This window comes from Hyaena hyaena, unplaced genomic scaffold (genome assembly GCF_003009895.1).
Source record: "Hyaena hyaena isolate Hyena2069 unplaced genomic scaffold, ASM300989v1 scaffold_78, whole genome shotgun sequence".
Classification (NCBI taxonomy): Eukaryota; Metazoa; Chordata; class Mammalia; order Carnivora; family Hyaenidae; genus Hyaena; species Hyaena hyaena.
In genome coordinates, this window is record NW_024080710.1 from 63,386 (window position 1) to 90,654 (window position 27,269).

The 27,269-nt window shown below is 50.6% G+C and overlaps 1 protein-coding gene across 1 annotated transcript; it reads left to right on the forward strand.

Annotated features, from left to right (window-relative positions):
• Positions 1–27,021, forward strand: TMEM72 (transmembrane protein 72). Its single transcript, XM_039233744.1, has 5 exons — positions 1–364; positions 18,434–18,500; positions 22,464–22,535; positions 24,135–24,274; positions 25,644–27,021. The coding sequence occupies exons 1-5, from the start codon at positions 295–297 to the stop codon at positions 26,120–26,122; spliced, it is 828 nt and encodes a 275-aa protein (XP_039089675.1). The 5' UTR covers positions 1–294; the 3' UTR covers positions 26,123–27,021.
• The last annotated feature ends 248 nt before the right edge of the window (positions 27,022–27,269 follow it).

Here is a 27,269-nt window from a genome sequence, read left to right on the forward strand (position 1 = left end):
CGCAGCAACTCCAGGCCAGGCCGGAGCTGCACGGAGCAGCAGGGGCACTCTTCCAAGGTAATGATTAAGCCGAGCGTCTGGCAAGGGCACAGGCAGCAGAGCCGGGAAGGTGAGCCCTATTCACACCTCGGCCAGGCTGTGGTGGCCAGGACCGGTTTGGAAGGCAGGGCCCTGGGGCACGGGGGCCCAGAGCCGACAGTCACAGCCTCCCCCTGCACACGGGTATCGAGGAGCATCTCAGGCCAGAGCTACTGCTGCCAGCCCTACTAGGACCCTGCCCTCAACCCTGGCACCATGAAGCTGCAGATGCTCTGGACTGGGCTGGAATACACCTGCCGGCTCCTGGGCATCACCACTGCTGCAGGTAAGACCCCGCCTCCCCGCTACAGTCCCCTGTGCACGGTGCACGGTGCACGGTGCACAGCAGACGCAGCTGCTCGAGGGGTGGGGATCGGCAGGCTGGGGACAGATGGACACAGCGGGCCACATCTGCCCTCACTTTTCTTCCCAATGCTTCCAGAAACACTATTTTGCAGGGCAGTGGCAGGTGCAGGGGGGTGAGCCTGGGAGAGGGAGCCTGATGCTGAATCTCTGCTTGGAGACCCATATGACCGTGAGAGCCCTCAGTGTCCTCATCTGGGAACTAAGTAGAGAGGGTCTGCTCTACCTCCTACAGGGCTATTGTGAGGTGGAGATGGGGGGCTGAAGGTGAAGGTATAAAAGACCAGGCCAATATGAGAATTGGATGCCTCACTCTACAGTGAAAAAGATGATCAACGGAGCCCATCCTGCTTTACTCAAACCACAGCCCTATTTCATAGAATGAGAATTCCCAGCACTTGGGGCAGGCTGAGCTCTAGCACTGAACTTAGAGATCCCTGGCTTCCCTTGGCCCACTCCTATCTCATTAACAGAAAGTCCTGTAGAAACCCAAGCCCCCTCCCTGTGGACTGACTGCAAGAACACAGTGTGGGTCTGGGGTAGAAATGGTTCCCTATGCTGGGCTCTTCTCCCTCACCCAGCCTGATCACAGGCCACTTGGCTTTCTGAAAGCACAGAGCAGAACCAGAGCAGCCACGATCCTGAGCTCTGTCTGCTTACTTCCCTACTGTAGACCCAACCTTCAGCCCCATCAGCCCCCACATGGCCAGAGTCTGTGTGGGGGAAGTGAGAAGGCAGCATTCTGAGCTCTTAGCTCTGGGCCCCATTGTCCCTTGGGAACAAGGAAGAGACACATGTTGCTCACTAAGTCCTTACTTGTCACTGGACAAAATCCAGTATGGGTCTTGGCAAATAGGAAATGTCCCCCAGCTCAGACTCCAACAGTACTGGTCTCAGCCCCCGCCCTGTCACCTGCTGATGTATGACCTTGGGTGAGCCACCCAGACCCCCTAGGATGGCATGTTCTGGTCCAGACCTGCTGTCCAGGTGTTTTGGAGGATTAAGGATGCATAAACTGAGCAGAGCTAAGTGGACCGAGGGCATAACCTCTTGGGAGAAGCCTCTATGACATGGGTCAGAGCTTGTTGGGGAGACTGGCTAGCATCTAGGTCCTCAGTTAGCACAGGACATTAGCTGTTGGAGAAGCTCTAATGCCACCCTTCTTGTTGCAAGATGGAGCACCTGAGCTCAAATAGGGGCAGTGACCTTGCCCAAGGTCACAATGCAGATCAAAGGGATGGCCAATCTGGAGCTCAGGTGCCTCAACTTTTGAAAAGGCCAGGACTCTGGCTAAAGAACCCTCTACTTCTCAGAGTAGGAAACCCCACCCAGAAGACACCAGGAAGGGTCTGGAATTGCTCTGCTGAGGGTCTTAAGTAAATGGGCTGGTAGGGTAGTCAGTTAGCACCTCTGACAGAACCACCTTGTTACCTACATGTAAGGGAATGAATGCCGACGCCCACAACTTCCCATGCTGGGGAGAGAAAGGTAAATCTATATAGAGTTTCTGTGTTGATCTTGAGCCCACCCTGCCTTCCTCTAGGCAGTTTTCAGATAACTAAAATGTATCCCTTTTAACTCTCAGATATCTTGGTGATATTCTGCCCACAGCTGAGCCCTGCCTCCTGTCAGGAAGCTGTTTTAAGACATATCTGCTTTCCTAATAGCCTAGCAAAAGACAGTTTAAAAGTCTAATTTATCTCAGCCAGTGGAAAGGTCTGTAACCACATACACACACGCGCGCGCACACACACACACACACACACAAACACTGCTCCTCTTAACAACACTCTTATCTCTGTGCAGAGGGCTGCTGTTAATGCTGAGGATGGGCCTTCCTCTTGATTTTGATAGGACCCAGGCTAAAAATAGGCCACAAGTTACCTTTTAATGGCCAGGCTTTCCAATAATCTTGTTTGAGCCTTTTAGAGTGCTGGGAGCAAGTGGGAAGCTAAAGAGAGGGGCTTTGGTGCTTTTGGGCAAATCTCAAGTTTCTTCCACCGACTAAACTCCTGGCCTGTTTCCAGTGTGTAAGATTTGCAAATTCCTTATTCCCTTAAGCCTCTTGTTGTTGAAATCTCTGTTGAGAAATCTGGGCCTCATTTACGGGGGCATTGCTACCAGAGAGGAAATAAGATTTGAGACAGAGGCTGTCACTTTGCAGAAAACCCAGGAGACCTAACATAGCCCCTGGTCCTTTTGTGAGAAGGAGTGCAGGATATTCAGAAACGGGGAGAAGCATGTGGCCTAAGGTTGCCCAGTGTCACTTGCAGGGACCAAACACCTGCCAATCCTCTTCCCTAGAGGAAAGCCTCTTCCCTAGACCCTTTTCCCTTCTGCATATGGAGTCTGAGACTATTAGCAGTTCTAAGGGCACCAGACCCCAGGAGACGCCACCACAATGGCAAGGTCCAGTGACTAGGGCCTGGTTAGCTGAGCTCATCTCTTCTTCTCCTCTCAGGCCCTTTGGATGAAGCTTCTTCAGGATGTCCAGTGGTCCCATGGGCCATTGGTGCCCCACCCCCATGCCCAGACCCACAACACCAATGGGCACAGACAGAGCATTGCCACTGCTGAACAAAGGCCGGCAGGCCATGAGCAGACAGCACCCAGCTGGAAGTGTTTCTAAAATTAGAAAAAGTCTCTCCCATGAGACTTTTTTATGACTTTGAGCCAGTCATAACGTTTCCAGGTCATCACAGAGCTGCTCCCCAACATTTGTCTTACACTGGCCAGCTTCACTCATTTGCATTACCTCCTTGGCATGGCAGGCAGTGTGTGTGTGTGTGTGTGTGTGTGTGTGTGTGTGCGTGCGCGTGTGTGCACATGTGATGTCTGGTGACTCTGATACTGAGATGTGGCTCCAGGAGTCACTCAAAGAAGCAGACACAACTGGGGAATTGCACACAGACTGTGATCACTCCATACCTCCCCTTGCAGATGCCAGACACCCACTTGTCCAACCCTCAAAGTGGGTTCTCATTGTGTCCACATAAAGGCAGAGACGTGACATCCTGAGTTACAGACTCAGGCCCTAGGGGATGTTCAACCCTTGGCTTAATTCTCACTACAAATCAACCATCAGAAAAGGGAACATGGGAAGCAGGTTTTAACTGAGATGGGAGCACAGAGGTACAGGGTGCCCCTTCTCTGCCCCACAAGACTGGTCCCCATCCCTGTTCTTGGAAACCAGGATTGGCTTCCCTATGAACTTCTGCAGTCCTCTTAGTCCCTGGGTGAGAATCTCCATGTACGTCCTCACCACTCCTCAGCCCCAGCCCCAAGTCTGCGGGGAAGAGAATGGACAGAGCCCACTGTGTTAGCCCTTTGGTGAGACCCCTGCAACTTTCCTCAGAGCAATGGAGGCTCAAGATTGAGGCTTCTCACTGCCAGGGCTTGAGGACTTTTCTTCGTTCTTCCAGCCCCACTTATGTGTAATAGCCGATAATGAACATTATTTGAGTATTTACTGTAAGCCAAGGTCTGTGCTACCTGTTTCAAATGTAGTGTTGCATTTCATCCTCATAATGATTCTTTGAAGCATCATCATCCTCCTCCTCAGCCTCACTGCATGTGGGGGGAAACTGAGGCTTGGTGGCGTGAAACACCTTGCTCAGAGTCTCACAAACAGGAAGCGAAGAGGCAAGATTCTAACTGATGAAGATCTATTCCTGAGACCCTATTCTTATCAGTGTATCCTCGACCTGATTCATGCTAAAGAACTTGTCGTTATATGTCTTGGCAACCCCAAGATGCAGGGTGTAAAACACACAGAGGGTCCCAAAGAGGCCTGACTGAGGCCACGCCATACACAGGCTCAGGCATGTAGGGTCATGGTTAGGTTGGGCACAGCTACACTGAAGCGTAGTAAGCATGACCAAACACTTCCTAAATTTCATCCAGATGTTCATTTTCTGTCTCTGAACAATGACCACGCATACTTTGACTAGCACTGCCAAATCCACCCCTCGACCTCCTCAGAAGACAGACAAATCTGCTCACCTTTCCAGAGGGAACTACCACAGCAGGACCTCCCATTTATGGGTCCGGTGATGCACAACTGATAGCAACAGTAAAGTCACGATCTTGCTAAAACCCCACCAGTGTCTATGCGGGCCAACTGCTGACCTTAGTTCTATTTTACAAATGAGAAAACTGAAGCTCAGAATGTTCAGATAGCTGGACAGAAGTCACACAGCCAGCAGACAGCAGGCATGGTATTGGAGGTCCCGTCTGCCCACGCACAGTGATGCAGTGGAACATCCCGGAACTATGGGCACACTGCTCCAAAGACGGGGCGCCACACACCCAGCAAGGACATGAGCGGGCACTGAGACAAGGCCATTTTGAATGAGCCCTGCTTGTCAGGCTAATGTGCTCTTTCTCACAAATCAACTATTTTAGATCAACCTGGAATCACTTACAGGTTTTGTTTTGTTCCAGGTTTTTGACCTATTAACCTCTTCTGTCCTCCAAGGGACAGAGCCACATTCCCCAAAGCCCCATTCCTTGCCAATATTTGGTTCAAAATGGAGATCTGTCTTATTAATATATCCTAAGACAAAAGAAGCATTTAAACCCAGATGTTCTCATTATTTTTTAAAGAGTACAGCAAATGCATAGTTTGACCTTAACCCTATCAAAGCCTTCAAAAAAAAAAAAATCTAATGCTTCTGAGGCAACCTTCTTGGGCCCTCCATGCTAATTTCCATCCTTCTTAAATGTGTATCCCCGTGACCATTTCCTGCCATCTAAGGAAGCTTTAAGCACTTTAACATGTCCACAAGTGAATTTATTACCCAAGCAAGACCACATTGTTTTCACATCCTCCAAATGGATGTTGACTGTTTTTCTTTTCTGATCCAATTGTTCCAATGAGTAAATGAAATATCCCTACCTCTGTCCCACTCTCTTACCACTGAAAGATCATATGACTTGGGTCAAACATTTCTTTTTACTTCTTTGTGCCTGTGTCCTCTTTAGAGTTAGAACAAGAAATTTGTAACTCCATTTAGGATTCATTTGTTCAGCAAACATGTGCTGAGTTCCCACTTGTGCCATGTAGACACATAGATTAGGATGGTCTGACCCCTATCCTTGAGAAGCATATGGTCTACCAGGGAGACAAGCCAATAAATACACATCCTAGCACTAAGTGCTGCAGTGTAGAGTTGAAGGGATGAATTTGTGTCCTTCTCTACTACTTACTAGGTGTGTGACTTTAGGCATGTTACCTAGCCACTTTGAACTTCAGTTTTTTCACCTACAAAATGGGAATAATGACTATATTTGCCTTTTGGGGCTGTGAACATTCAACAAAACAATGACTGAAGCAGCAAAATGCCTGGCACACGTATGCTCAACCAGGGCTGGTTAATTTTGAAGAATGTGTAGAACACAGAGGGATGGTAAAGCATAAGTGATGGGCTCTTCCTGCAGGATGGGAAAAAGAAGAAAGACCAAAGGAAAGGAATAAGGCAATCTATGACCCTTGAAGCTGCAAAGAGAAGAGGGAGTAAGAATGTAAAAGTCTTTTACTAAGTAACATTTTCCTTCACAATGTGAGGTTGGGTCATTAGGATCAGCCCACAGGAAATTGGTCATTTCTATATCACATGTAGTGATCAAATTGGAAGAATGATGGTGGCCTCACTTTATTTTTTATGGGCTGGCAATTCTTCTAAAATTGTCCTTAGTTCTGAACAACCATCTGAAGAGGGCTATTCTCAAAAGAGATTGTCATTAGATACAAGTGGCAGATGCTGAGGAGGAAGAGCTTTCTGTGGGTCCCCCCACAAGACTTCTTAGATTGCCAGAAGCCAGGTGAAGTTCGGATGAAGAAACATGGCTTGTGTGGCATGGACAGAGAGTATCTGGAAGTATGGCCATTGTTTTCTGGCACCAGGAAAGCTGCCATATGGACGGGTGAGCAGATGCATTCTTTTCGAATGTGAGAAATAAGAAGTAAATACCTTGGGCAAATACCTTGACCTGATATCAACAGCTAGAAGAAATTTCCCCGGTAGGTCCTTACCAGAATGCTAGTATGTGCTAGAGGTGATATCCTTAATAGTATCAGTGAACCCTGCAGAGCTATAAACAATGTCATCCCCCAAAAGTGGCATATCAGCCTAGATGGCTTCACAGGTGAATTCTGCAACATTGAAAAAATAATATCATCTATTCTACACAACCTTTCCAGAAGTCTGAAAAGGAAGGAATACTTTTCAACTCATTCTAGAAACTAGGATTGCTCTGATACCAGAATCAGACCAAAAAAACATCATGAGGAAACTACTGACAAATATCCCTCAAAACATAGATGTGAAAGTCCAAACAATAGTTTAGCAAATCAAAAAATATATATATGTCAAGAGGATAGTATATCATATACAAGTGGACTTTATCCCAGAAACAATAAGATTGCCTTAATATTTGAAAATCAATTAATATAATTGACAATAGTGACAAACTAAAAAAAAAGCTTATATTATACAGAAAAAGCATTTGACAGAATTTAACATTCTTTCATGATAAAACCTATTCTCAAACTGGGAATAGAAGAAAACTTTCTCAGTCTAAAAAGAACATCTACCAAAAACTTTACAGCTACTTACAAGTACAAATTCAAATTATCTCCTAAGATTAATAACAAGACAAGGATGTCCACTCTCACCACCTGAGCCAACATTGTACTAAAGATTATAATCAGTATAATAAGGCAAAAAAAAAAGAAAGAAAATAATACAGGTTGGCAAGGAAGAAGAAAACTTGTTATTCACAGATGACCATGATCATCTATACAAAATCTGATAGAATCTATCAGAAAAACTACTCGAACTAATAAAGGGTTTAGTAAAGTTGCATAAGACAAAATCAATATACAATAACCAATCATATTTCTATATACCAGAAATGAAAAATTAGAAAATGAAAAATTGTAAATACAATAAACATAACATCAAAAATATGAAGCACTTCAGGATGAATCTTGACCCAAAAGGTGTAAATAAAAACCTGTATATTGGAAACTAAAAAAAAAATTTCTGGGAGGTAGTAAAGAAGACCTAAATAAATAGAGAAATCTATCCTGCTCATGGGTCAGAAAACAATATTGCTGAGATGTAAAATCTCAGTCAAAATCCCAACAGTTTTTTCCGAAACCTGAAGGCTCCTTCTAAAATTCACACGCAAATGCAAAGGTCCTAATATAGCCCAAAAAAATTTTGTAAAGAACATAGTTAGAACATTAACACTACCTGACTTAAAGACTTACTGTAAGTCTGCAGAAGTCAAGACAATGCAGTATTGACACAGAGAAAGACAGATAGGTTAATGGAACAGAATGGAGTCCAGAAATAGGCCTATACATTTATAAACAACAGAGTTTTGGCAAAAGTACAGGGACAATTTAGTGTACAAAGGATAACTTTTTCAACAAATGGTACTGAACAATTGAGTATCCATTTACCAAAAAATGAAGGTCTATCTATACCTTGTACCATATACAAAAAAAACTAAAATGGATTATAGACCTAAATGTGAAGCCTAAAACTACAAAACTTTCATTTATTTATTTTTAGTATTTACTTATTTTTGAGACAGAGAGAGATGGAGCATGAGTGGGGGAGGGGCAGAGAGTAAGGGAGACACATGCTCTAGGCTCTGAGCTGTCTGCACAGAGCCTGACACAGGGCTTGAACTCACAAACTGTGAGCTCGTGACCTGAGCCGAAGTCAGACGCTTAACCGACTAAGCCACCCAGCCGCCCCAAAACCTTTATTTTTGTAATATTTACTTTTTAGAGATAGTGTGTGTGAGTGGGGGAGAGGTAGAGAGAGAGAGAGGGAGGGAGAGAATCCCAAGCAGGCTCCACACTGTCAGCGCAGAGCCAGATGCAGGGCTGGAACCCAGGAATGGTGAGACCATGACCTGAGCCAAAGTCAGACCCTTAACCAACTGAGCCACCCAGGCACCCCTAATACTAAAAAACTTTTATATTACAGGATAAACCCTAGGTAATGAGTTAAGCAGACATTTCTTATTTATAATATCAAATGTTCAATCCATAAAAGAACAAATTGATAAATTGCATACCATCAAAATTTAAAACTTCACTTTTCAAAATATAATGTTAAGAGAATGAAAAAAAAGTTAAAAAAAATATATGGAGGCCAATAAGCCCATGAAAAGATGTTCCACATCATTAGTCATTAAGGAAATCCAAATCAAAACCACAAGGAGGTACTACTACATAGTATTAGAATGGCTTAAAATAAGGAGACTTACCATACGAAGTGCTGAATGTTTGCAATACCATACGAAGTGCTGAATGTTTGCAAGGATGTGGAGCTCTCTTACACTACGGATGGGATGTAAAATGGTACACTCACTTTGGGAACAATTTGGCAATCTATTTAAAAGGTAAACATCTACCTACCATATGATCCAACCGTTCCATTCCTAGCTATTTATACCCAAGGGAAAAAAAAAGCATATGTCCACTAAAAGATTGTACATGGATGTTCATAACATCTTTGTTTGTAATAGACAGAAGCTAGAGACAACCCAAATGCCCATCAACAGATGAGCTCTAAACTAGCCAAGGTGCATCCATACTGCTTAGCAATAGAAAGACATAGGGGCATCTGGGTGGCTCAGTTGGTTAAGCGTCGGACTCTCGATTTTGGCTCAGGTCATGATCTCATGGTTTGTGGGATTGAGTCCTACATTGGGTTCTGAGCTGACAACGTGAAGCCTGCTTGGGATTCTCTCCTTCTCTCTCTCTCCCCCTCCCCCCACTTACATGTACTCTCTCTCTCTCTCAAAATAAATAAACTTTTTAAAAAGCAATAGAAAGACATAAGTACTGATATACGCTACCACGTGGATAAATCTCAAAATAATCATACTGAATGAAAGGAGAGAGCCAAAAAAGAGTGTGTACTGTATGATTCCATTTTTATAAACTTCTAAAAAATGCAAACTAATCTCTAATGACAGAAAGCAAGTCAGTGGTTGTCTGGGGATGGATGGAAGGATACAAGGATAGAAGGGCCACTCTGCTTTCTGCGTCCCTCGTGCCCCAGCAGGTTGGCTCAGGTAGCTGTGCATCACGGTAGAGGCAGGAGAGAACAGGCCCATTCACAAACCCAGTTCATGTCATTGCTTGCATGATGCCTGATAACACCCTTTTGCACAAAGCAAGTCACATTTCTGAGCTCAGATCAAGGGCCTGGGGAATCAGACTTCACTTTAGTGTGGGGGACTGCAAAGTCACATAACAAAGGGTGCAAACACACGAGGGGCATTATTGCAATCTACCACAGGACTTCTACAAGGCCAACCACAGTAGACCTCCTGGCTGGTCAACTTTGGTCTATAGGTCATGTTACAAGAATCTTGTTCAGAAAATCTAAAGGCAATCTCTTGCCTTCAGGAAATTCTTCCCTAACAGGCTTGTGAGAGGTATTAGGGGTACTGACTGCCACACTACACTCTAAAATCTCTTCTAATTGAATATCCAGAATTTTATACTATAAAATCTTGGCCTTCTCTCATAGCGTTTATGAACCCTGGCCCATATGTGTCAGCTGAACGTCTCTCAGCATACAGGTAAACCTTCCTGCCAGGCTTAGACTCTGCCAAAGCTTCTCCTGGGTTAAGAAGCCTACAGCTACTACCTCCTTATCTCAGTGGATTCTTAGCAACTGGTTCCAACATCTTCATGTTCTTAGAAATGGTGCAAATCTAGCTTTTACCTCTACAATGAGGTAGACCCTTTGTAGGTCACCCTTCTGTGACCCTTTCAGAACCTAAACCATCCCCAGTCATTGTCATCCGCTGGGACATCCTTACCTGACATGTCCTTACTGATCCTATGACCAGTAGGAGATACACTAGACCTGAGGATGAAGAGGAGCAATAATTATGACGTGGCGAGTTATGAGGCTGCCCTCAGCAGCAGTGAATATGACATTCTCATCCTGCTCCCCACGCATCCAGAGCCAAGATCACTGTCTGGCATGAAAAGCCAGGTAATGTGACCTCTAGTGACCTCTGTTGCCACCAGGGCACTGCACTGGATGTAAGACAGATATCAAAACTCAACCCAGTGATGGAGTCAGAACAGACAACCTACAGCCAACCACCAGGTCAGTCCTGAAACAGAAGCAGCATAAGGCCAGAGGCCACCAGGATAGCCCCTCAGCAGTCAGCACCACGGACAGGCCACACCCTCATGAGCACCCTGGCCCTAAGCCACGGGCATCCCTAGCAGGTCACACAGAGGACATGACACAAGAGATGTTGAAATGGATGGGGCTTTGGACTACTGATATCCCAATCAGGCCTGCAGAAGGGACCTAGGACAGAAAAATCAATGAACAACATCAGTGAGGAGAGAAGAGCTCTTTAGCTACAACAAAACCGTGTATTAATGGAAGGAAAGGATGAGAATAAACCCTCTCCTCTCCCTTGAGAGTGCTTGCCTCTCTCAGGCAAGAACAACCTGGCTCTCCTGATAATTCTCTGAGCCATCATCTACATCTGCACAACACTCTATAATTTACTAAGATTGAATATTCACAGCCATTTATGCATGCTTTTATTACCCCCATTTTCCGGAAGAGGAAGCAGATGAGAGGGTTTTGATTTGCTTGAGAAGCCAGGACTCCGCTTTCCTGATCTGCCCTCACATTTTCTCTGCTACAGCCGAGTATCCTCACAGCTCCGCTGTGAGATCCGCACAGATCCGCCCCCGCTCTGAGACCAGCGCTTCAAGACGCCCAGAAGGATGCTCAGAAAGCGGTGCACCACAGGCTCTTGGCCCAGAACCTCTGATCCCTGCTAACCTGAACTAGAACAAACCACTCAGGAAGGCAACTCAGAAGAAAGCCCTGGCCTCTGGGAGAAGAAATTACTGTGCCTCGGCCCAGGCAGGAGGGACAGAGGCTAGAGGGAAGGGGACAAGGTGAGGAGGCCAGGCTTGTCACAAATGCTTGGGGAGGAAGAGCTGGCTCTAACCGGCACCAAGTAAGATGCCTCCCCTGGGGGGCAGTGCAGGAGGGGTGAGACAGAAGGGTGGGGCAGACTGTACTGGAGGAGGGGCTCCTAATGTGGTTCTGTTGGTCTGGGACGAGAGGTCACAGGGCCCTGAGGGACAGATAACAGGAGTGTTGGAAGGAGTCAATGGGCCACTTGGGTATAAAAGTAGTTACGTGGCAGCTCTGCCCAGTACCACCCTCCTACCTACAGCACAAAACCAACAACAATACATCTAGGATCAAGGCTGTTCTAAGGAGCAAGTTTTTCTTACAGAGAATTTATTATATTGAAGCCCTGATTCTGGGGACACGTATGGTATTTGTTTCCATTGTCAAACTGTCCATTCCTCTGTCCCCATGCCCAGCTCTGGGAAAAGGCCTCAGGGTCATATTTTGGAGTGACTTCTTGACACAGATTGTCCATTTCACACTGAACTAGAGCCCCGTGAAGGCAAAGCTGCAGGGACATCAGCCAGGCTGCCTGGTAAGGAAGAAGCAGGACCAGGCGTACAGGTCAGACTCCAGGAGTAACTAGAGGCTCCCATACCCTGGGCCATGCGCGTCTCTGGACACCAGGGCTGGTGGCACCCATTCTCATGGTCACAAAAGGGCCAATGCTGCCCCTGCATGGCCCTGGGAGTGAGCACCTCCTAGTATTTAGGTTGAGTACCTACTTAAATTTAGGATGTGCCTCCTTACATTTAGGGTGAGCGCCTTCTTAAATTTAGAGTGAGCACCTCTTAAAATTTTGTGCTCACCGCACATTAGTCCTGTCTTTGCTGGATAGCATAACTTCTCTGTGTCTTATAGACAGCCCTGCCTAAATCTGGAAACCTGGCTGGGTTCCTAGGGCCAATTCCACCAAGCAAGGACTGTACCCATTCTCATCCACGGGGCCAACAGGAGGCCTCGGAGAGAGCAGGTGGTCCACCTGTGCAGTCCTGGGAAGACAGACGTGCAGGCCATGGGATGGCCAAACCACTGTTCACACACCAGATCCATTTTTCACCGAACACCCCTCCTTCCAGTTAAAGGCCACACATCGCGCTCATTTCTTGGCTTCTGAAATACCCCAGTTCTGGAAACTAGTCCCCTGGAAAAACATTTAGGAAACTCCAGACCCTCAGTCAAAACAGTCTTGGAGTCCTGCATCTATGTCTCATGGAGCTGCGGTGCCCCCAGAGACAGTGTGTTCCCAGAACAGTTCAGTGAGAACAGTGGGCGGGGGGCTTCCGTGACAACGGCTGATGTGGCAGTCTGCGGCGAGTGCTGGACACAAGTCACAGCATTCTCCCACAGTAGAGGACTCTCAATTTTTGCTTTCCTCACTTTTTCCCTTGGGAACCTTGGAAAATGAATCTGCAGAAGGGAACTGCTTAGAAGGAGGCAGAGCCTCACAGATCCTGCATGAAATCCTCAGATATGATACCACCACATAGGATTCTAAGACACCACCCCTACTCCTAAGAAACTGCATCTCCCAGGCTGTGCCCAAACTCGAGCAAGGGGATCATTTCTGCAGGACCTAGGAGCCCACAAGATGGCTTTCTGACAACCAAGCTGAGGACCAGTGAGAAGGGCCAGAGACGCAAGGGACCTTGGGGACACGCTTCCCATGGAGAGTCAGAATATAGACCAGACCAGACACAGGGACTCCTGGGCCAGAACTCTCAGGTAGCTGGGAAGATCGGATAAGCTGCTTTTCCAGTTCTGTGGCTGCATAATGAAACCACTCCAAAACTTGGACGCTTAAGGCTACAACAATTTCATCACGCTCAAAATATTGTGCCTCAGGAATTCAGGCAGAGACGGTGGAGACAGCTCATCTCTGCTGCATGATGGCGTGGTGGCTGGAGTGGTTCCTCTAGGGCTGAATGTCTGGAGCTTTGGGTCTGACTGTTGGGTTAGCTCATCCATTCTTTTCCCCTTGGTACCTGCTGGGGCTGGGACGTCCATGGAAACTTCCTCACTGACACTTGCCTGGTGGAGAGGGCTGAGCCAGCTAGGGCTGGCTGTGTATCTGTCTGTCTGTCTCTCCTTCTCTGGTGTTCCCTCTACGTGGTCTCATCGCACAGGGTGGTCTCAGGAGTGTCAGACTTCTTACACGGAGGGTGGTTGCCCCCAGGCCAAACATCTTAAGAGGACAGGGTGGAAGCTCTTTGTGAATGAGCAGTGCAAGGCCTTGAACAGTACTTCTACATCATTCTACTCCCCAAGTGAGTCACTAATGCCAGACCATATTCAAGGGGAGGGAAGGTTAGACGCCACCTCTTGATGGGAGGCATAACACACCCTACTGTAACACTGCCTACTGTAACAAAGAAACCCCAAAGTTGCGGGTATGTCTCTCACCTAACTGTGTAAAGTACATGGGCGTCCATTCCCCTTTTCTGCCATAGAGCCCAGAAATTAGCTTATCATGTGTCTGGGAGTGTAGCTGCCCCAGAGATCAATGGGAACATCTTCACAAGACCATGCCTGGCTCACTTACCTTAGTCATGGCAACTGGTGTGACCTTCAGAGGCCCGGGAGACCTTTGGGGAGACAAGTGCTAGCTAGGGAGAAGAGTAAGTTCTCGCAGAAGCAAGTCTCGTCCCCACCCAGGCTGTGGAGATAGGGTTTTCCCAGCACCACAGGGCACAGCTTCCTCAATGAACTTGACCCCCTTGGAGAAGCAGGAGGAAGTTGCAAAGTGCAAGAGGACTGGAAGGTGTGGGCCCAGGAAGCCACACTGTCACTGCCCCAGCGTGGAACCTGTGACCTTACCTGGTGCCAGGAATTGCACAGAGAAGCCCAGAGACAAGGCCCTGTCCCTTTTCAGTACCCAGAACCACAGTCATGGCAGTGCCAGACTCTTCTTCATGCTGCTCCACACCCCTGGCATCACCTAGCCTTCCTTCTGGGCAGGACCATCCTCGGTGCCCAGACAGAATGGAGCCCGCACGAGTCTTGCTCCCAAGGTGCTGTGGCCTCTTCCCGCCCTCATCTGCTTTCCATTTCCTGGTCCCGCGACAGTCTGCTCAGGTGCCAGGGTATATATCCTGTGCTCCCCTGTGCTTTGCCCAGGCCTGGCACAGAGAATGTGCCATAAATGAGGGTGCAGGCTGACCGCTGGGGACTTTGGACCCTGGCCTTTTAGGACAGCTCTTGGGTTGCTGAGTGGAACTGCCCTGGGCAAGGAGATTCGGCTGTGGCTACTTCTGACATTCAGAAGCCAGCTCTGCTCAGGCTAGGGCCCCTTTCCAGAGGCCTGGGGTGAGGGGCAGATGGGCTATCGTCACACTCATCCAGAGCTTAGACACTAGGCAGGTCATCGAGGCAGTGAGGCGGGAGTTTCCTGACTCGTTCTGCGGCAGACATTAGCAGAATCCATTCACGGCTGGGTTTGGGGGACACAGTGGACCACTGCCCATGGCAATGAGGGTCTCATCCATGTGACACCCCCATTATGCATGAAGGCTCCCAGGAAATGTCTTCCCCATCAGCACCATTGTTGCCAGAGTCCTTCCTCTGCTGAGGTGTCTTGGAGCCCCTGGGAATCAGTCCTGATTCTGGGTGCCCTCTGCCCTTTACCACCAACATGCCCCGGGCAAAGCGCGGCACCTCCAGGACACTCATTAGGATTTTTCCACAAATGACAGGAGGGATGTTGCACAGACTAAACAAGATGCACGTAGGGGCCTACTGGAAGGTGAGGCACATGGTGGGACCGGCCTGAGACGCAGGGGGCAGTCACGTCCAGGGAGCCTCTAAACCCCGACGCCTTCTGGTCTTACGTTTCTGCCTTCCACTACCCAGGACAAAACAAAAGCCAGGATGAAGTGGCAAGGCCTGCCCTTCCCTGTGTCTCGGAAGCCTCCTTGCCTGAGCCCCCGGACAGAACCGGCCCTCTCCCCCTGGGCCTCTATGCCTACCAGCACCCTAGTATTAAATGGGGGAACAAGGACACCTGGGCACACCAGCAGGAGCCACAACTAGAGGTAGTGTCTACCAGTGAGCCGGGAGACGGGGAGGTCACAAGTAGCCGGAGCATGGCACTGTCTCTCGGTCACCACCTCATGTCTGCTGCTTAATCTCGGCCACATGTCACCCAAGCCTCTTACCCTGTCTGCCCGAGGCCAGGATGCTTTCCGAAGGGCCAATCTGAAAGTGTCGCTCAGCCTCTCCGAAACGCTCAGGGCCCTCCTGGCCCGTCCTGTGGGGGCTAATATTTAAAGATCCACCCTCCGGCCTCAGTCCACGTGGGCTGCCCATGCCCCCCTCTGTGCTAAGTACTGACCCAAGGGGTTACACAAGGTCACGCACAAACAGGATTCCAACCCAACTCTCTCTTTTCTCTGCTGTTCCACTGATTTGTTGTTTTAAGTGCAGACCAGTGCTGCCTCTACAGCATTCCTAGAATGCCCCTTTGACTATTGACCTTTTGTTTCCATCAAAAGGCATCAAAATACCTCTCCACAGGCCTAACAATTCAGGGAAAAGGGCTGAGTTTCCAAGACCCTTTCCTGCCACCTGCTGGTCACTCGCCACAAAGCTTACAAATCTACAAATGTGATGAAGCCACCGGTGGAAAGCTAACAAGTGACTGAGCAACTGATGTGCTTGGCATGAGTTACCTTACTGAATCCTTATAACCATGATGTGCACGAGGGATAATGAGGAAGCTGAGGCTCAGTGGGATTGCATGACTCAGCTATGAACTGGCAGATGTAAGGGTGAAATGCAGGAATGACCTTGGCCGGTAGATTGGTTTTCCTTACACTCTCTGTGCCTCAGTTTCCTTTCTGTAAAATAAGGGTAACAATAATACCTTCACAGAGCACTGTTGTGATGACTTGAAAGGTTAATAAATACTAAGTGCTGAGAACAAGACAAGATACATAGTGAAAACTAAATAGACGAATGGGCATTTGCCTGCAGTACGCACACAGAGGCACACATCACACACCCATCACACACATGCACACACCACACACATGCATGCATCACACATGCACACACCACACACATATACACACATGCATATATAACATACACACATATCACATACCCATACACATCACACACACATCACACACGTGCACATACCATATACACACAGCATACCCACACCATACATACCACACACACATGCACACACCACACACACAAACACCACACAGACTATATCCATCACACACCACACACATCACATACACATGCACAAATCATATACCCATCACACATATGCATCACACCCATCTCACACACACATGCACACACACACACACATACACACACACACACATAGACAGTGGAAACCAGGAAACTGTCCACCACCCAGAGCTAGCGTCTCAAGTTTGGTCTGCAGATCCTTTACTTTCTGACATGTGTCCTTGGGAGACCTATACAAGACAGCAGACTAAGCAGGAAGTAAACATCTCCCTGTGTCCCGGGGCTGCTGTGAGGAGCCAAGACGAGCAGACCACCATGCATAAAGCATTAAGCTCTCTGCAGGCTGTGCCAACCCTCTGGATGTGTGTGTGGCTGACCAGCATCCCTAGCCCCTGGCCTGGTACAAGCCAGTGAACATCTAGAACCTGGGGAGTGCACAGTGCCCTCCTCGGCTCCTGCTCCAAGCCAAGCCCAGGGGAGCACAGGAACCCTCCTTCACTAAGAATCTGTAGGCACCGCCCCTCCCTTCCTAGATTGAAGCACTCTGCACCCTGCTACCCCCAAAGTACTTCCACGTCCAGCCCCCCAAGGGAGGGGGAGAGGTACCGGTAAGTGAGGGGCTCTGCATTGCTCTTCAGTCTTCAGAAGGCAGCATTTCCTCAGTGGACAGAGGGCTCGGGACACGGGGAATGGAAGTTCACATCTCTGCCAGGGAGGAGAGGAGCCATCAAGGGAAGCAGCCTCCTGAACAGCAGAGATGAAGAGCCACACACGGACGGGCTGCCAAACAAGACAGCCTAACCCTGCCACCTTTGATTTCCAGGAGGCAGACAAGGTGAAGCCATATTCAGCCAATAGCAGGGTATGTCATCTGAGCCCAGAGACAAATAGAGGGTGCACAGTAATCAATTAGGACCAGAAAGAATCTGGTTAGTGGGCCATGCAGCCCTGCAGGAAGGTTTCAGGATACCTCAGTGCTGTCTGTGGAATGTTTCCATCAGCAAGTAGATGGGGTCTGAGCCATGGCTCATTGAGTGAAGCAGTGAGAGCAAGGGAATCCCCGTGAGGGGACAGCCTGGAGCCAGCAAGTCTGGAAAGGTGGGTCCAGGACAAAATTCACTCTGCACAAATGGAAGGTCAGGTGCTTGAGCACAAACACCGACTGCCAAGAAAGGGCAGGAGAAGGGACGAGGCTGATCAGCTTTCTGTGTCTGAGCAAACCCTCAAGGGCTTAACCAGCACTGAGGCCAAAGCAAGGAGCCAGGACTGTGTGATATAGTCACCAAACCAGCAAGTGAAAACAAGTCACAGAAATAGCTAGAACAGTGAACTAGGCAAGGGGACAAGGGTTGGGGAGGTCCCATGGCCAAGCACGGACCCAGACACACAGCGTACATGGGTATGGCCCGCAGGACAGTGAGGGCCCTTGAGGCCATGCCACCTGGAGTACAGCCATGGGGCAGAGGGACTGGTGGCCCGTCAGTGTGAACTGTTTCTGGGGGCACTAAGGGGTGGAGGCATGACCCATGTGGGCAAAGGACAGGCATCTGTGCTATGGGGGCACTTCTGGGGTTCTGCCTGAAACCCCTCTGGCTTCCAGAGACCATTCCAGAAGGCTCCCTGTTCTCCTGCATCTTCCCAGCCACCAATACCTGTGCCATGTGGAGAAGAGCCCACCCTGGGTGCCCGGTGCCCAGGGAGAAGCCTCACTCCACAGCCAAGGAACCTTCCACAGGGCCGCACTGTGGCTGGAGCACCTGGGCCCACTCTCCCCTCTCCTCTTCCCCTCTTAGTGTTGATCGGCGTGGGCACTGAGACCTTCCTCCAGGGACGGTTCAAAAGCCTGGCTTTCTATTTGCTGTGAGTATGCGTGCACATCCTGAGTCTGTCTCTGCAGACTAACACAGAGAAAGGCCCCTTTCCCTTGCTAAATCCATCATATCCCCCAGGTGGAAGAAGTAGAGGGGGCTTCTAGGAAATTCTCTGCTTTGGGCAGGGCTTTGGGCAGACCATCTCATAAACCAAACAACTCTCCTTCCATTCATCCACCTACACACCTCTCCTCCCATCCATCCATCCATCCAACAACCCCTCCATCCGTCCATCCATTCAGCCAGCGAGCCAGCCACCATCTATCCACCCATCTACCTTTCCGATCATTTCTTTATTCAGCAAACACTAACTGAGCTCTTGTTTTAGAGAGGAATCGGCTCAAGAGACTATCTATTTGAACCCTTCTACATGCCACACACACACACACACACACATACAATGTTTTATTCACATTATGTTCTTTAACTCCGACAGCACCGTAGAAAGGCACACTGTCCTAGTTTTTCAGGTTAGAAAGTTCAGAGGGAGTAAACAGCTTAGCCCATGTCACCAAACTTATGAGCAACAAGGTGCAAACTCAGGCCTGGTCCCTTTAGCCCCCCAGAATCCTTCCCTGGCCAGCTGCCTCTGTCAATGTTTCCTGGGGAGAAGATCACAGTGCAGTGACCCAGAGAGGGAGGAAAGCCTTGGATCGCTGCCGGCTCTGACCAACCGGCTTCTCAGCAGCCCATCCTGAGGGACACAGGGAGCCTGCGCTTCCTGGCCACGGTTGGCCAGCTGGGTGGCCAGACTACCTCCTCTGCTCCTCCCTCTCCTCCCCACCCACATCCATCCTCATCACTGCCCAGGGCGGCTCTTCTATTTGCTACATGGGTCACACCCACCCTCTCCCTACCATCTTCCAGCCTTCCAGCCCACATCCACACCACCACAAAATTAGCCACCTATAAACGCAGGGCTCTCCCAGAACCTTCAGCACATGCCAGGGCCTCCAGGCCACAGTCCTCTGCCATTCCCCGGCTTCCATTTTATTTCTCGTCACTCAGCGTACACCCCAGGAGCTTCTAACTCTTTCTCAAACTCACCTCCAAGCTAGTTGTTCATCACGGTGAGCACCCAGCATGCCTTCCCACACACCTTGACATTCCCAAAGCCTGATGTTCCTTCTGGCCTTCTGCCCTGGGAAGCGTGCTCTGAGCCTGGAGCCCCCACTGCCTGAAAATGACCTCTCTTCTCTCTGAACGCCCTCCATGTCTTACTGAGCCTGTCCACGCCTCTGTGCACTGTCTCCGGATCCAGCAGCAGGCCCGGCCTTCCCCCCCTCCGCGTGGTTGCCTAGCTCACCCACACCGTCACTTCCAGTAAGAGGTAGGATTATCATCCTACAGTAACAGGTCAGGTCCATAGCCGGTTAATGCAAACTGCTTTCTGCCCAGAACCCTGCCCTTTCCTGACTGCTCTGTCCCTTTCCAGAGAGGGCGCCGTGCCCATCTGGCCTCTCTGGGGCCAGTCCTTGAAGACATTATTTCCAGCCTCAGGTGCCCCTACCCCTCGCTGTGAACTGGCTTATGTTCCACACCGTGCCCTGCTCTACACTCCACCGGACAGGTGGCCACTGCCCTCCTGAGCTCACAGCCACCCGCTCCTCAAGGCCATCTAAACATTCGCCTCCCTCTTTCTTCTCCCTCTGCCATCCTCCCTTGCACACAATCAGGCTCTTCTGCAGATCTCAGACTCCTGCCTCCGCATTCCCTCCGGACTGTCACTCCCTCCTCTGTGTCCCTGGGAGCCAGCAGGGGCTGAGGCCCCCAGTACCCTCCAGGAAGAACTGAGCTGTTGTTGGCTTTCTCTTGTTCGCCCGCTTCCTCTCCCGTCTTCTTCCTTCATGTGAGGCCCCTCACTGCCTCCCTGCCACTCACCCACAAACCGCAGCCACACCTTTGGCTGAAGGGTCTGCGTGGCTGGGGTGGCGTGCTGGGCAGAGGCCTTGGTTTCTAGGACATTGCTAGCGCAGCAGGGCTCCCGCCTTGGATTCATTGCCCCACCTGATTAAGCAGACTTCCCTCGCCTCAAGCGGCACAGCCTCTATAGCATCAGACAGGACATCTGGTGAGTCACTTTATTGCCCAAGCTTCAGTTTCCTCCTTGCCCCCGCCCCCCCCCCCCCACATCCCAGGATGTAGAAAAGAGCAATGACACTTGCTTTACAAAGCACGCATCTTGGTGCGCTTGTTAGGAACATAGGCTCTGGAGTCTGAGTGCTGGGTTCAAATCTTGCCCCTGCTACTGATCTGATGCATGACCACAGAAAGGATTTTGACCCCTCTGTGCCTTGAGGCCCTTAGCTGTACCCTGAGGGTAATTACAGTGTTTCGACAATAATATTGTTACAAGGACTGAATGAATTGATCTTTTAAAGCCCTTAGAACATAGCTGGCACATAGTGATCATTATATAAATGTTAGTTATTCAATTTAAAAACTAAGGAGTAAGAGTCAGGGAGATACTGAGAGACATAGAAAGAGTAGGAGATAATAGGGAGAGAGCCTATGCAAAGGCCCTGTAGCACCTAGTAGCTTCCTGTGTAGTCAGAGGACTATGGTCACAGAGAGAAAAAGAAAAAAGATAATAACTAACATTTATATAATGAGCACTATAAGCCACATTTGAAAGGCTTTACAAACATCAGTCCATTCAGTTATTATAACAATGTTATTGAAGCAGTGTAATTACCCTCAGTTTACAGATGAGGATCCTGATGCACAGACAGGTCAAGTCCCTTTCCTATAGGCACACAGCCTATAGGCACCCAGGGGCAATGCCCAGGACTCTGAAGAAACCACGACCCCCAGCCACATTGCCCTGCAAGGCAGCATCTCCTCTCATTCTTTCAGTCCAGTGATGTCCATGGAGCACTTAGCAGTAAGCCTTCCCTAGAGTGGGCCTGGACTGCATGCAAGAATTAGAGAGGGAACGGCCAAAGGGAGATCACAGACTGGTGGCCCAGATCACACGGTAAAACAGGGAGAAGCAAGACAGACAGACCAGGCAGACAAAAAGAGGAAAAGGGGGAGGGGGTCCTTCCATGAGGGATTAGCCTGTACAAAGGCCCTGTGGTACCTAGTAGCATCCTGTGTAGTCAGAGGACTATGGAAGTTCATGTAAGACTTTAAAGGCATGCTAAGAAATTTCGATGGTATAGGCCAATAGGACCCTCCAATAAAATGTGTAAGTTCCATTCCGAAAGATTCTAGTATATAAAGTCTGAGGCTGACCCAGGAATCTATGATTTTACATATTTCCCAGAAGATTCTGATTGGAAGGCCCCTGGATCATACTTGGAGCACAAGGAACTTTTGAAGCATTCTGGGTTGGGAGTAATACCATCACATTCAGGTGTCAGAAGGAGCCCTCGGGGCAGCCCAGTAGTGACAGAGTGGAGGAGCAGGAGGGGGAGAGGGGAAGCAGGGAACCAGGGAGGCGGAAAAGGGGAGACTAGCGCAGCGGTCAAGGGGGCAGTGCCCAAAATCAGGTCAGACAGGTGAGGGCAGAGAGACGGGAGTGACTCTAAACCATGTAAGGAATACAACCAGCCCCTCCTGGAGACTGACTGGACAGTGGGAAAAGAGGAAGAAGGGAAGGAGTCTGGAACAGATCCAGCCTTAAGGTTTCTAAGCAAAGCAGTGAATGTCATCCTAGTGATAGTAGGTAGAAGTACATGTCTGCCAGTGTCCACATGGGGGCCTGGGTCAAGACGGCCTCCCCTGCTGGCCCGTACTCCCTCACCCATCTCGGGCCCTGGCTCCCACCCCTCCACTGAGGCCCAGCTCCAGGCAGATGCTGGCTGGGTGCAGCATTAGATCGGGAGACCCCTGGTCAGTCTGTTGCCCATGCGTGGCCAGGAGCCCGGATGCTGTGAGAAAACAGCTATGGGAGGAGCGGAAGGCAGATCAAATGGCACCAGACCTCCCTTACCTCTCTCCTCCACAGGTTTATAGGAGCTGTCATCTCCGTGTGTGAAGGGGCCTACTTTGTGGCTCAGATGCTGACCATCTGCTTCCAGTAAGTAGCCTCCCAAGCAGCTCTTCCACCACCTCCCAGCCCCAGACTCCCCCGGATGCCCCCACCTGTGAGGCCACAGCCCAGGGGATGTCCTGCTTCTGAAGCCGCTGCAGATGGCTTCCCTCCCCACAGTGCGGCCAGCCCTGCCTCGACATGGGACCAGGCCCTCAGGGCTCAGTGGTCTCCTTTCTCTGCTCCCAACCAGGGAAGTAGAGTGAAGCATTCACTGAGGGCCTGTTCCCACCAGAATCCCCTGCAGTGTCTGCCCCCACCTCCAAGAACAGACTATACTGCACCTGCCATCCAAGGTACCCACAGAGAGGCGAGGACCCTGCGGAAGGCCAGGGAGTTTGCAGTAAGCAGAGCTATATTTGAGAACTAGCTCTTTTTCCTGCTGGGACCCAGGGACGAGTCAGGGGCTACAAGGATCTTGGGAAGCCACATGGCCACGGAGGCCCATACCTGCTGTCCAGCAGTGCTCAGTTGGTAGAAGCTGTCATCAGTGTGGCCAAGGGCTGTCCCGGACCATAGCTCTCAGAACCTAAACATCTGGGTCTCTAGGTAGTCAGGGGAAAAGCCAGGCCTCAAATCCAGCCATCCCGTACCTTGCAAGGCTATCAGCTGCCTCCCAAGGTCACCAGCCCTTAGGCAACAGGCTTCCTTCTTTCTGATGAATGTTATTGCCAAGAGAGCTTTGCAACTTCTCTGGGACAAGAGAAGGGCGTGTGGGGGAGGAGAGAGCCCTGAATCTGAAAGGGGCATTTCACCCTGCCCTGGACAGCTTCCTCTCCCAGCCAGAATTTGGTCACAAAACAATGTCCACCAGAGGGCACCAATGAGCCACAGTCAATGGCCTTTGGCTGACAGCTGTGCTCTGGACCTCCAGTCCCCTGCTCCCCCACCCCAAAACTTGCCTGGACAGAATTCAGTTGTGCAGAGCCCTGCTCCAGACCAACTCAGAGGATGGAGGAGATAGACCTAAGGCAAGCCCTTTCCTGCTTTGAAACCTGGAAACAACACCCCTGAGGAAAACTGCTCAGCATCAGGCCTCTGCCAAGCCCGTGTGTGGCCCTTGTGTGCCAGTTTAAAAAGAAGCCCCTCTGGGCTGATGCCATCTTATGCCTAGGCAATGCTCCATGAGCAAGATATAACTGGATTCCAGCCTCTTCTCACAGGAGGCCAGGCAGCTTGTGCAGTGCACAGTCAATACAACTGTCCCAGCAAGCTGTCTCCCCTACTGCATGCCTTCTCCACCCCACTCCACGGGGGACGCCCCAGTGGGGCCCTGGGTCTCCTACTCTCCTTCCCACTGTCTTGGCTAAGTCCTGATATCATTTGGCTCCTTTCCCCCTTGACAGAAAGGTAAGGCTAGGCAGCCTTTCAGAAAAATCATGGACCCTCTGGAGAGACTCAGGCAAGACCCCTAACTGTGGAACCCATGGTGAATACACCAGCCCCTGAGGAGGGTTCAGCTAGAGGCCACTAAAGAGAACATGGGCAGAGAAGGACCCACCCCCAGCCTCCAACAGCCTCGCAGGTCGCTGGGGTTTTGCTTGGTTGTTTCTTGTCCCCTACTAACCCTGAACTCCCTCCCGCCAGGTGCCGGCCGGAGTCCCTGGCCTACAGAGCAAGGGAAAAAGCCCGCTGGTTGGGCTGCTTCCAGAAGTTCCTGGCATACATGCTGCTGTCTGTGGCCTGCTTTCTCCACCCTGTCCTGGTCTGGCACGTGACCATCCCAGGTAGGATGTCCAGGAGGTAGTGGAGGCAGGCAACCCCACACCGGTGGGCTCTGAGCAGGAAGGGCTGAATCCCCTTCTCACGGGCCTCACTGACACTGATTCCTGGGGCCCCCACTAGCCCCACTGACTTCTCTGGGCTAGATCAGGGGGATGAGGAAGTGTCAGACCTCCTTCATGTTGTCAAGTGGGAGGAATGTCCCTTCATGTAGGCATCCAGAGACTGCGCCCACAAACAGAGACTTTTCTCCAATGCCTAGGTGTGGTCTGAGCCTTCAGAGGGTGTGAGATGGTCACTCCCCTGTCTCCCCAGCACCTACCCATTCAGGTGCAAACTCCTCAGCCTGGTTTGGAAGGCACCCCATGATGAGACCCGGGGCAGACCCTCAGAGCCTCATCATCTTCTCCCACTCCGACCTCACAGACCCTGCTTGTCAGCCTGGTTTCTGATCGCAGAAGCCAGAACTCAGTGCTCCCACCCTTGGGATTTGTCCGTGACCTCTTCTTCTAGTACCCTTCTCTTCCCTCCCCCCCTAGCTGTGAAAACTATACACCTCCTCATGACCCACTTAAAATGTCGGGAAACCAACTGTACAGGGAAACAAAGTTGAAAGGCAGAGCCTCCTCTTCCTTCCTGTGGTTTCTTTTAATGTACCTGTCATAGCATCTCAGGGCCACTCTGGACGGCCCTCAGTGAGCCCTCCAGAGAAGGATTCAGCATTGCCCAGGCCAGAGCAAGCGTCGGTCTCTCGCTTCTTGAAGAGCGAGAGACACCCAGAGGCTTCCTCTGGCCAGGCTGGGTCTTCTGGCAGAAGGAGCCATTTCAGCCTGAGACAGAGGGACCTCTGGCCTGGAGCCTGGGGGTGGGGGGCACCTAGGAAGGGGACCCATGCTAAGCAAGCCCCACCCAATAGGATTTGCTCTTTCCTCTGTGTTTACTGAGAAGGCTGAGGAAGGAGCATCTGCCCACTGCTGGGAATGGAGGGAAGCCCAGATCGGCAGCTGGAGCCCAGCATTCAAAACAGAGTGCAGACCCATTGCAGGTCCAGCCTGACACACTGGGAGGCCAAGCATGGTGATGAGAGGCCAGGCGGGCTGCACCAGGGTGGGCTGTCAGTAGGCCTCAAGGGCCCCCTGGCTAACAATGAGGGCGTGGACCCCAGCATAGCAGTGGCCCTGCCGGTGCCCCTCAGCCAGGCATCAGGCCTGTCCCCTGAATCTGAAGTGGGTGCGCAAGGACAAGTCAGATGTGCAGGCTGGAGCATAGAGGGCCTGAGTGTGCCTCGATGGCCCTTTGGAACCGTGGGCTTGGGCAGCCTCTGGCTCCTCCTCATCACACATCCCTCATGCTGACCTCCCACATCCCTTCCAGGCTCCATGCTCATCATCACTGGCCTGGCCTACTTCCTGCTGAGCAAGCGGAAGAAGAGCAAAGCCAAGCCCGAGGCGCCCACTCCCCCGGAACAGTACACGGACCCCTCGGGCAGCGCCGTGAGCACCACCGGCTCTGGGGACACCGAGCAAACCTACACTTTCCACGGGGCCTTCAAGGAGGGGACCGGCTCCCTCTTCATCCACATGAAGAGCATCCTGAAGGGGACGAAGAAGCCCAGTGCCCTCCAGTGCCCAGACACCCTGACAGAGCTGACCCTGGAGCCGGCCGACTCTCTGGTCAAGAAGAAGCAGGTGCACTTTGAAGACAGTACGGTCAGAATCATCCCATCTCTCACTGAAGACCTGGACGAGGGGGACAGCGAGCCAGAGGAGACCACCTCTGACACCACCCCCATCATCCCTCCCCCGCAGGCCCCTGTCTTCCTGTCCTCTCTCACAGACACCAACCTGTTTTGAGCTGTTGGCTCCAGCCTAGGGAACACTCAGCAAGGGGTCTGCATAGATTGATGGCCCTGTCTGGCGTTTCCTGACATCTGAGGGCCCCCTCCAGGGAGCTTGGGGTCTTCACAGATTAGTGCTTCAAGGGGTAACCAGACATCCCCCTGGTAGCTGGGTTTCTGGGCCCATCAGGTGGCATGGCAGACCCTGGAGACGCCTTGGGCAAGGCACAAATGAAGCTCATGCTGTCTCAAGCCAATAGAAGTTCTTCCTTCCTGGACAGGGGGCGGGGAAATCCCCAAAAGAGACCATCAGTCCCACTTTACATAAGGCTGCTTCAGGCCCCAAAGCCAATGAGCTTCTTTTGCTCCTGACACGGGGGCCCAGCAGTCAGCAAGGCCTCATTGTCCATCTCCTCTCGGATGCAGCAGTCCAGCCCTGAAGGCCCAATGACGCGGACTACTTAAACATCACAAAGGCAGGTGTTGAAAGTAGCCATAGACCCCAACCCCCAAGAGCCAAGGTGGCTCAGGATACGTGGGGAAGGCAAGGCTGCAGGCCCTCGGGGGTGGGGGCAGCACGAGCAGTGGGCTGCATTCTCTGCGTGCTCTGAGGCTGGCCCTGCGTGACCTGAGTTACAGAGCCACCCAGGGAAACAATGCCACACTGTGCTCCCTGCAGAGAAAACTAGGCCAGATGAGTCAGGCTCATTCCAGAGGCATCGCTGAGGACTCCCTGCCTCCCCACCACATGAACTTTCCCGAGATTCCAAGTAGATGATGTAAACTAAAAGGTCCTGAAAGCCAACAACACGTGAACAGTGAGGACAGCAGCACAGGGCACAGTACCCGCAGCACACAGGGACCATGGAGGTGGTGCCCTGGAGATACTCAGCACAGAGAGGTGGCTCTGTCATGCGTTGGTGTGTGGTGGCAGAATACGCATTTTTTTTTAAAACGTAAGGGAGGGAAACGAAGGGAAAGAGGGGGGATGGGAGGAAAGGAGGCGGACAGGCTAGCTCTCTGTCACTGCGCTGTGGGAGTGACAGTTAACCTAGAAGGAACCAAGTAATTTGAATCAGATAGCTCTTACAGGATTTCCAAAATGGTATTTGTTTCTAAAAAGTGTCCTCTGATTCACGGGATTGTTGCAAGGAAGAGCGGAC